The 11,485-nt window shown below is 43.2% G+C and overlaps 1 protein-coding gene across 2 annotated transcripts in view; it reads right to left on the minus strand.

Moving 5' to 3' along the window:
• Positions 1-2,914: 2,914 nt before the first annotated feature.
• Positions 2,915-11,485, minus strand: part of ARL8B (ARF like GTPase 8B) — a 14,872-nt gene continuing 6,301 nt past the window's right edge. The window contains exons 4-7 of one of the 2 annotated variants that reach the window (XR_003676877.2): positions 7,054-7,121; positions 6,399-6,469; positions 4,310-4,555; positions 2,915-3,429 (exon numbers count right to left, since the gene is read on the minus strand). Coding sequence is in view for 1 of the 2 variants with exons in the window: in XM_028479110.2 (XP_028334911.1) it covers positions 4,506-4,555; positions 6,399-6,469; positions 7,054-7,121 (189 nt within the window). In the remaining variant the exon portion in view is untranslated. Of the gene's footprint in view, positions 4,556-6,398; positions 6,470-7,053; positions 7,122-11,485 lie in introns of both variants that reach the window. The other variant, XM_028479110.2, reaches the window with a different exon arrangement.

Here is an 11,485-nt window from a genome sequence, read left to right on the forward strand (position 1 = left end):
CGGACGCGCAGGCTCAGCGGCCATGGCTCACGGGCCCAGCCGCTCCGCGGGATGTGGGATCCTCCCGGACCGGGGCGCGAACCCGTGTGCCCCGCATCGGCAGGCGGACTCTCAACCACTGCGCCACCAGGGAAGCCCCACAACCCTTTTATGAATGCAGGACCTGCAAGCCCCAGTAAAATGAGGCCAATGTCCCCTCCCCTTCCTGATTCCTGCCAGGAAATCTGCATTACCTAAATCACCAGCTACCCTGGGATTTTAAAAGAGTTACCTTACACAGAGAGAGCTTGTTAATGAGACGGAATAATGAATGACTACTGCTGTTGCTCAGACTAAGGAACTTTCCATTGAGTCTGTCTAGCATGTCAATGACTTGCTTCTGTTTCCCTAAGAACATTCAAGAGGCAGCAATTACAAAAGTACCCACTTTTATTAATAGCTGAATTTTAAACAGAAATTGTGTGGAGGATATTTACTAATCAACAGGAAGCACCTGCCGTGGTTTGTACATTTGTAGAACTGCAAACTGAAGGGAAGACGGGCAAGCCTAGTGTTTGCTTTAACTGTCTTCCTTTTCAAGTATCTTCACTGATATACATGCTGGTGAGGGTACAACCTTCAAAGTTTGCAACAAAATGAAGGTATTTCACGTACTGAACATGGTGGTTCCCCCAATGGCACATTTTTTTAGAGAAAAGCATTCAGCCAATTGGATATTACAGATATGGTTCTGGCTACAGGAAATTAGCCGCTCCAGTTCTCAATCTGCCAGCCCCTGAAGAGGTTGGAATTACCAAAGCAACAAGATTTTAGGGTAATTGGATCCTGCATGAATAGAATACACAAGGCAATTAGTTCCTCAGTCAAAAACAATAAACACAAAAGCAGACACAGTCCAATACATCCAATTTACTTGACAGAATCAAAGGGACTAATTTTACTTTATTACGATTTTTTTTTTTTTTAACGTGGAACTTTTTTTAAATTTATGGCTGCGTTGGGTCTTCACTGCTGCGTGCGGGCTTTCTCTAGTTGCGGCGAGCGGGGGCTACTCTTCATTGTGGTGCGCAGGCTTCTCATTATGGTGGCCTCTCCGTTGCAGAGCACGGGCTCCAGGTGCGCGGGCTTCTCATCACGGTGGCCTCTCCGTTGCGGAGCACGGGCTCTAGGCACGCGGGCCTCAGCAGTTGTGTCACGCAGGCTTCAGTAGTTGTGTCTCGCGGGCTCCAGAGCGCAGGCTCAGTGGTTGTGGCGCGCGGGCTTAGCTGCTCCGCGACACGTGGGATCTTCCCGGACCAGGGCTCGAACCCATGTCCCCTGCATTGGCAGGCGGATTCTTAACCACTGCGCCACCAGGGAAGCCGTGATGTGGACCATTTTAAAAGTCTTTATTGAATTTGTTACAACAGTGCTTCTGTTTTATGTTTCGGTTTTTTGGCAGCCAGGCATGTGGGACCTTAGCTCCCCGACCAGGGATCGAACCCGCACCCCCTGCATTGGAAGGCGAAGTCTTAATCACTGGACCACCAGGGAAGTCCCCAAAGGGACTAATTTTAGAAGTCTCAATTTTTGAAAGCATAGATAGACTCAGCATCAGGGTGAACTAAGCTAAACGTATATCCAGGGACTAATTTTAGAAGTCTCTATTTTTGAAAGCATAGACTCAGCATCAGGGTGAACTAAGCTAAACGTATATCCTCTCCCCAGCCACACCCTCAACACACTCACTCCTCTTTCAAAAATCGCTTTATAGGAAGCTGTTGAGAAAACAAGCAAACTGATAGCTTGACTAAATGGCTCCACTGATTCAATAAAAGAATTTAAACCTGATACCCAAGTACTTCTATCCTAGAAATGCAAGATCACACATGCAATTGACCAACACAATTTGGCTGTACAGAAGGACAGTGTGTATACGGAGGAAGAGCCAAGTTGAACTTCTCTGAGTAAAAATACATAAAATCACTTCCCCAAGAGCTTTGATGGGATAAACGTTCACTTTTATAGTGCAAAAGATAACATACTATACACAACAGGTCAAATGTTTTACTTTAAAAGTGTGCCTCTTTGGGGAAAACTACCAGGTTTGATACTTGAAATCTTTTCATTCTGGAACTGAAGTCAGCAAGTAGACATGTCTTGTAATTTCAGTTTATTAATAGTTTTGTTATGATTTTTAAAACCATATTACAAAATGCTTAACTAACTCAATACTTATTTTTAAAAAGTCCTAAATTTGGTGTACTATGACAGTTTACAAGCGGTAGCATTTCCTCCACCCCCCTGCCCCATCGCAATGTCAATTCTGTGGATATTTAGAAGTTTGTTTCTATTTTAACTAGCCCACAGACCCAATTCTTTAAGAGCTGAGCTGATTTCTTTCCAGCACATGGTCTACAGACCCTGCTCATGGTAACCTTCTTTCCACCCCCTTCCAAAAGAGTCAGCACCTTCCATCATGAGGCACATCGTAAGTTAAAACCGTCAACACAACCCTCAAAATGCAAGTTTATTGAATAAAGCTGAGAAGAGCAGTAAACAGACAAAAAACGCATCCACCTAAATAAAAAAATTCACATATTTACAAAGTTCAGTAACTGTCAGGTTCCACATGCAGAGGTTAACGCACAGGAAAACGTTGGTAGTAGTGTCTGGGTGTCTTGAAACGCTGCAGGCAATGAACAGACACACAAACACATTACGGTTTAGCTGTAGGTCAATTAACGAACCTACGCGGTCCCCACAGAGTCACACGTTCTAGTTCTGATTCCTCCTTTTAGGCACAAGCAAATTGCCACATTCTTTGTAATGGTTCACAGGGACCATTAATGGTGTTGAAGTACAGTAGCAAGTTTAAATATCCCTTCATTTACAGAACCATCCATCCCGTCAGGGAAGTATGCAACATGCTTCAAAGAGTAAGAACAGAATTTTAAAAGCCAAGATTCTACTCTTAAAAATGTGAATGGAGAAAAGCAAGCAGTGTCTGTGCAACACGGTGCAGTATTTTGTACAGAATATCATTAAGGCCGTGGCAGTCTACAAGTTAAAACTGATGTCATTAAAAGAACCTACTGTTGACTGCACTTTGAGCGCTCAGCACGTTTGGAAATGCACTGTCTACATGAGTGCTGCTTAACAAAAGAAACAAAATCACACACAGTGTGAGGCAACACGTAAGCGAGTGTACCACAGAGTTTTAGCTACTACAGTGGGCTACATAACAGCTTACAAGTGCTCCGGTTTTAATATGTCCCTTTATGTGCATGGAGATCACTAAACTACAAAACACGCTCAGGTCAGTTTTGATACGTCTCTGTATCACAGAAGCCAACAACAGACAGCATCAGTTCCTCACCTCTGTGTGGTTACTCAACCACCTGCAGCCGTTGTGCGTGATTACATCAGATAAAGCAGGCAGGTCTAGAGCTGTCACAATAAACAAGATGTCTAATGGCACCAGACAAAAGAGTGCCAAACCTTACATCGATAAGAGAGAAAAATAAGAATTTCTATTTGTTTATAAGTATCTATTGTGCTGAAAGTCAACTTTAGGACTGAATATAAAAAGTCAAGAGTTAGAGTGTCATGCAGCAGCACTGGTTTAATGACTGGAGAGAGAAAGAACAAACAGGTGTTTGAACAGTCTGACATTCTTAACACGTTTTATTATATTGGCTGGAATGCTCTAAATTCAGGAAAGCTCTTGAGAAAATCTTCAATTCCCAACCCCTTAAAAAAGTGTGTTGAACCGGGAAAAAGAAAAGAAAAAATATAGAAGTAATGATCTGGACAGATACAAAACAGCATGCCTCAGTTCCTCCCGTACCCCCAACTGCTATCTGGAGAAGAACTCTCAGAAAGCAGAATGTGTTTAAAATTCATCGCCCAAGATCTTGCCAGTGTAAAGAACCAATAACAACATTGATCTGGTGCCTCTATTCACTCTTTGCAGACCATTTTTTAAATTCCTAAGGTGTAATTATACATTTCACATGCATTTGTGAGATATGTTAACATTTTGTTTCTATCCCACATGAGTCAGGCTAAAGGTTTTCTAAATACTGTGTGTGGCACTAGAAACTTCATGCTGTATCAAGTCAGTATCAGTATTAAGCTACTGGACTCTATAATGAAATATCATAGACAGACATTTACTGAAAACCAATATAAAAACCTGGCCCAGAAAGACCAGAACAGAAATATGCAATTTTTCTTGATTTAAGATGGTCAAAAGTGTGTTTTTTTTAAAAAAGCTCTACACACTGTTTAAGACAAGTATGTATTAGAAGCCTTTTTGTGTGCTGACCTTATCATGACAACTCTAGCTGATTCTTTATGAAGGATTAAGGATACACATCTTCAGCAGCGCACATGAGAAATAAACTCTGAAAAAGGCAATTTCTTGGGTTTAGGAAGGACCATATTCTGGGAAGTACTTCAGAGGAACGGACAATAATTCTAGGATTATAGCCAGGAAGGACTGGAAGACTTCAGGAGATGCTTCAGCTTCTTCTAGATTTTGAATGTTGAATAAGCCACTGAAGTGTGATATCTAAAGATGGAGGGAAAAAAAGTGAAGATGTTAAGATATCAAAGTTAAGAAACTAAACATCAGAGAATATTTAAAACGCAGCTATTTCAAAGCATATGCTGGGCCTGCCCTCTTCTTTTCTATCTCTATACTACTATACTTATATAGATATCTGTATCTATCCTACTATTCTTCATTCCCTGACCTTCAAGAGGTTAATCTGGAAACACGAGAGACTGAAGAGTCTCCAATTTAAAAGTTAAATTGTGTACAGAACAGCTTGTGCTTCCTTTATTCATTCAAAAGTTTACTGATTGCCTGTAAGATCAGGTATTGTGTGTCAAGCTCCAGGATGCAGAGGCGGGAGAACCACTCTCTGCCCTCGAGGAGCTTTCAGTATGCTGGAAAACATGCAGGTAGTCGTCTGGATTTGGAGGACAGCCTCCACAGAATTCCAGGCAAAAGAAAGAGCAAAACTCATAGAATAAGCAGAGGCATGAAACTACGTGGAGCTCTGGCTGGATTACAAGTGATAAGATGTGGCTGAAGCACAGGGATGGGTAAGCGGGGTGCCACTCATTGCTAAGGCTAGAGCAGGGGTTCTCAAGCTCACCCTTTCCACATTTGGGGCTGGATAATTCTTTGCTGTGCATAGTAGAATATTCTGCAACATCTATAACCTTGCCCACAAGACGCCATTATCACCACCCGCCATCCTCAGCTGTGACAAGTAATGGCTCCAGATTATCTCCAAATGTCCCCTGCGGAGCTCAATTGTATTCAGTTGAGAACCACAGGCCTAGAGGGAGCCAGATAACCTTATATGCCATTCTAAGATGCTCAGAAGTTTGGATTTTATTCTCAGGTCAACAGGAAGTCACTGGAGAATTTTAAGCAGGGAAACCATACTGTTTATTGTAACCTGTACGTTTATTGTAGTAAGTTCAACAATGGCAACCGAGGGGGGCAACTTGGAAGGCTGCCAGTATAGAGACTATCACAACAGGAACAGGAAAGGGACGAAGGCCTGAAGCAAATCAAGTGCTGTAGGAATGGAGAGGAATAAAATGAGGAGCATGTTCAAAATACAGAACCTAACAGGACTGACCAAATGCAGTGGGGGAGAAAGAATCTTCTGGCCTGAATAAGTGTGTGTGTCATGGAGCTGCTGACTAACAGCAGCTAAAGGAAGAACAGGCTTGAGAAAAAAAGACTAAGAATTCGGCAGTAAGCACACCAAGCCTGAGATGGAGAAGGGAGCACATGGAGATGTCCAGCAGGTAGTTTCAGCTGTACAGATCTGAGGAAGAGACGGAGACTGGCAAGATAGCATCGTAGAGGTGGCAACTGAAGCTACACTGGCCAATAATAGCCAGGAAAAGCACTTAGACTGACAGGAGAAGGCAGCTAAGCAGGACTGGCACTTTGCTATGGCAGTCCTAGGAAATTAATAGATATTACAGTGCTAACGTACTGCAGTAATATATTTTGATTTTGATACATGCAAAATCATAATAATGCCTATAGACCCATTTTTGTAAAGTCTTATTTCAAAAACATCATCCTGTTATAGTGCACAGCTGGACACTAGCCCTGCAAAAATTAATACAATAAATTGATATCACATAATGCTTAACTTCATGTCTCTTTTGCATTTACTTCTTTAAATAGCATGGAGCAGATTCAGGATATTATATTTGTTGTCAAAAGGTATAATGTGTACTCTTTTTCCTGAGGCAAAAGCAACAACAGTACTTTATAAGGGAAATCACTTAAACAGAAATGGAGATAATAAACAGTAAAAAGCATGACAAATCCCTTCTAATGATACCCACTTCTTCCACAAACACCAGTCATTTCTTACCTATATTATCCTTTTCTTTGCAAGAAATTGAATAGCAGCAAATTTCTCTATCCTGAATAGCAGACAGATTCCTATAAGAGCAGAATTAAGAAAATAAGTCTGTGCTTAAAACAACTGTAATCTTTTCACTCGCTGCTCAATTTTGCTTGTTTTTTAAATTACTATACAGAAGAAATTATTTTACTAATACTAAAATTTTACGGGGACTTCCCAGGTGGCGCAGGGGTTAAGAATCCACCTGCCAATGCAGGGGACAAGGGTTCAAGCCCCGTTCTGGGAAGATCCTACATGCCACAGAGCAACTAAGTCCGTGCGCCACAACCACTGAACCCATGTGCGACAACTACCGAAGCCCGCACGCCTAGAGCCCGTGCTCCGCAACAAGAGAAGCCACTGCGATGAGAAGTCCGTGCACCACAACGAAGAACCAATGCAGCCAAAAATTAATTAATTAATTAATTTTTAAAAAACAATGTTTAAGAGGAAAAAAACAATTTACGGGTTCACTTTTCTAGTATGTCAAGTTTATCTACTCCAAAACGTGACTATGATCATTACTGAATAATACAGCAATGCTAAACAAAGCAGTGGGCAAAACAGTATAATTTAGAACCAACTTTTTTTTAAAAAACCATCATTCATTCTTAAGACATACATTTTTTCAATTAGCTGTTTCTCATCCAAGGCATTAGGAAGATCTCTCTTGTTTCCGAGTACTAGCACCTTTAAAAAGAAAAGATACTGAGTAAATTTTACGTAAGAAAATGTCACAGAAGCATATCATATGCATATCTGTAGACATTAAAATCAGAATGTTATGTCATGCCATAATTAAATTAAAGTATATTTATGTGACTGGTGGCCTATCTCATTCATTTAATCATTCAAATTAGCATTTACTCTAACTCCTACCATGCAGATGTCCTTAATTCAATATGTGGCTGCCAACTTCTATTTGAAATATTCTAAGTCTACGGTATGCGTTCTGCTATTTCTTAATAAATCTTTACCAAGAAGTGAATATGATCTTAACAACCAAGGGTGGAGGAATGAGTTTCAACCATTTTTATCTGTTAGTCATTAATCTAACAGTAAACAGGTAAATAAGCCTTTAAAATTCTACACCCATCCTATAAAATATAATGTATAAAATATTCTAAGACAATGGATAAGCCTGGAGATCAGGATAAATGCAGTAGCCATAAACTCTGAGAATAAACATCGCCATCTGATTGGCAGATACGCTTTGAAAAACAAGGAAAGCGGAGAGGGGCATCCCAATCATCACTCTATCTTTCCCAGGTACATCCTTTCTGCCTTACGAAAAGCAAAAACCTATGAGTACATATAACGTATTTGATAACATCCTTACTCTGAGTCAACGTTCTCTAAGAAACTGTACCTTTGACCAATCCTAAGAAAGTACACGCCATGTCTACCCTGTCATCTTGTAAAACGCTTGTCAAACCTATCTCTTTCACTTAATACATGCCCCTACCCCCACCCCTGACTCCAAACACGGCGACTAATTCTATTTCTATGCCCTAGACTCTTAGTTCTCACAAAGGAGAAAGAGCCAAGGACAGAGGCAGAGAGCAAGGGTCACCCGGAGCTCTCCGGGGAATGCTAAATCACAGGGGTCAGAGAGCCAAAAGCCAAATGTCAGCACCTTCGGTCAGCCCGTCCTCCCCTCCCCTACTCTTACCCCTCTCCACACTCTTATTTAAGTCACCCCAGGTTCTCAACCTGGACCTGTGTTTTAAAAAATGCATCATGGTCATTTGTGATCAGTTGTCAGTTTTGGGGTTGCCTGACATCTTAGCCCTCTTCCTACATTTAAGAAATCTTCCACCTTATGAACCTGCCTCCCAGTAAAGCTTCTTGCTTCTGTAGATAATTTCTTTCCCAGCCTTCCTTTCTGCTAGAGAATGGACCCATAATCTAGGATCAACCAAAACTATGAATGCAGAGCCAGTACTGCAAGAAAGTGGGCATAGAGAATCCATTTGGCTAGGGAAGGGGCATCAACTAAATGACCTTCCAATCGGAGCAACTGTGTCTGGTGTTCAGAAACTGCATGAGGTCACCAGACTTACTCGATGGTGTAAGTCTGGATGTGGTCCTAGCAGCTGCTGAGCCTCCCTTGTTCCAGCCTATTTTCTGAACATGGTTATGGGCAGCCGGCTCGGTGAGCTACCCAATATCCTTTCAATAAACTCCTTTCTACTTAAATCAGCTTTCTATTGCTTGCAACTAATAACTCTTACGGTGACCAAGATAAGACTGATTCTTTAACTTATGGTATGTAGAACTAGTTGTTAACATAGAAGGAGAAGAACAGGTTTTGAAGTCAGAAAGACATGGAGTCAAAACCTAGCTGTGCCAATACGCCAATGACCATGCGATCTTGAGTGAATAACAACTGTTACAAAGGAGGGATCACACCATCGACCTCAATACATTGTGAGGATTAACTGAGACAACATACCTCAAGGATCTGACACTCGTGAACTGGTCATGAGAGTAAAGCCCAGTCCTTTTCAGCATCCCTTAGCTCAACAAATGGCACCACCTTCCATCTAACTAAATGAGCCAGGAACTAGGAATTATTCTTTATATCTTCCCACCTAAAACACTGCCAAGTCTGGTGGCCTTTCTTCCTAAAGATCCTTCCAGTCTATTTCCCTCTCACAACCTTATCTACGACCACCCCAATCCATGGTACTCTATTTTGCCAAGACACCTTCAACAGCTTCCTAAAACTGCCCTCCTTATAGTCCCCCTTCAATCCATTTTTAAAGTGACATCAGAATGACTTAGATGATTAATCTCATCATTTAAAAACACCCAGGGAGCTTCAAGATGGCGGAAGAGTAAGACACGGAGATCACCTTCCACCCCACAAATACATCAAAAATACATCTACACGTGGAACAACTCCTACAAAACACCTACTGAACGCTGGCAGAAGACCTCAGACCTCCCCAAAGGCAAGAAACTCCCCACGTACCTGGGTAGGGCAAAAGAAAAAACAGAGACAAAAGAATAGGGACAAGACCTGCACCAGTGGGAGGGAGCTGTGAAGGAGGAAAGGTTTCCACACACTAGGAAGCCCCTTCACCAGTGGAGACTGCAGGGGGCGGAGAGGGGGAGCTTCGGAGCCACGGAGGAGAGCGCAGCCACAGGGATGCGGAGGGCAAAGCGGAGAGAATCCCACACAGAGGATGGGTGCTGACCAGCACTCACCAGCCCGGGAGCCTTGTCTGCTCACCCGCCGCTCCAGGGGCGGGTGGGGGCGGGTGGGGGCGGGTGGGGGTGGGGAGCCGAGGCTTCAATCCAGGGAGAGGACTGCGGTTGGCGGTGTCAACACAGCCTGAGGGGGTTAGAGCACCACGGCCGGGAGGGAGTCCGGGAAAAGGTCTGGAGCTGCCAAAGAGGCAAGAGACTTTTTCTTGCCTCTTTGTTTCCTGGGGTTAGAGCACCACGGCTAGCCGGGAGGGAGTCCGGGGGAAAAGGTCTGGAGCTGCCAAAGAGGCAAGAGACTTTTTCTTGCCTCTTTGTTTCCTGATGCGCGAGAAGAGGGGATTCAGAGCACTGCTTAAAGGAGCTCCAGAGACGGCGCGAGCCGCGGCTATCAGCGCGGACCCCAGAGACAGACACAAGACGCTGAGGCTGCTACTGCCGCCACCAAGAAGCCTCTGTGCAAGGACAGGTCACTCTCCACACCTCCCCGCCCGGGAGCCTGTGCAGCCCGCCACTGCCAGGGTCCCGGGATCCAGGGACAACTGCCCCGGGAGAACGCACGGCGCGCATCAGGCTGGTGAAACGTCGCGCCGGCCTCTGCCACCGCAGGCTTGCCCCGCATCCGTGCCCCTCCCTCCCCACCCCGGGCCTGAGTGAGCCAGAGGCCCCAGTCAGCTGCTCCTTTAACCCATCCTGTCTGAGCAGGAACAGACGCCCTCAGGCGACATACATGCAGAGGCGGGTCCAAATCCAAAGCTGAGCCCAGGGAGCTGTGCAAACAAAGAGGAGAAAGGGAAATCTCTACCAGCAGCCTCAGGAGCAGCGGATTAAATCTCCACAATCAACTTGATGTACCCTGCATCTGTGGAATACCTGAATAGACAACGAATCATCCCAAATTGAGGAGGTGGACTTTGAGAGCAAGATATATATATTTTTCCCTTTTTCTCTTTTTGTGACTGTGTATGTGTATGCTTCTGTGTGTGATTTTGTCTGTATAGCTTTGCTTTTACCATTTGTCCTAGGGTTCTGTCCATTTTTTTTTTTTTACTTAAAAAATTTTTTTCCTTAATAATTATTTTAATAACTATTTTATTTCATTTTATCTCCTTCCTCCCTCCCTCCCTCCTTCCTACCTTTCTTTCTTTCTTTCTTTTCTCCCTTTTATTCTTAGCTGTGTGGAGGACAGGCTCTTGGTGCTCCAGCCAGGCGTCAGGGCTGTGCCACTGAGGTGGAAGAGCCAAGTTCAGGACACTGGTCCACAAGACACCTCCCAGCTCCACGTAATATCAAACAGTGAAAATCTCCCAGAGATCTCCATCTCAACACCAAGACCCAGCTTCAGAAGGCAGTCTACCTGAAAAAGAATTCAGAATGATAGTAAAGATGATCCAAAATCTTGAAAATAGAATGGAGAAAATACAAGAAATGTTTAACAAGGACCCAGAAGAACTAAAGAGCAAACAAACAGAGATGAACAACACAATAAATGAAATTAAAAATTCTCTAGAAGGGATCAATAGCAGAATAACTGAAGCAGAAGAACGGATAAGGAAGATATAAATTAGTGGAAATAACTACTGCAGAGCAGAATAGAGAAAAAAGAAAGAAAAGAATTGAGGACAGTCTCAGAGACCTCTGGGACAACATTAAACACACCAAGAAAAACCTACAAACAAGATTACTCTACCCAGCAAGGACCTCATTCAGATTTGACAAGAGAAATTAAAAGCTTTACAGACAAGCAAAAGCTAAGAGAATTCAGCACCACCGAACCAGCTTTACAACAAATGCTAAAGGAACTTCTCTAGACAGGAAACACAAGAGAAGGAAAAGACCTACAA

Source organism: Physeter macrocephalus, chromosome 18 (assembly GCF_002837175.3).
Source record: "Physeter macrocephalus isolate SW-GA chromosome 18, ASM283717v5, whole genome shotgun sequence".
Lineage (NCBI taxonomy): Eukaryota > Metazoa > Chordata > Mammalia > Artiodactyla > Physeteridae > Physeter > Physeter macrocephalus.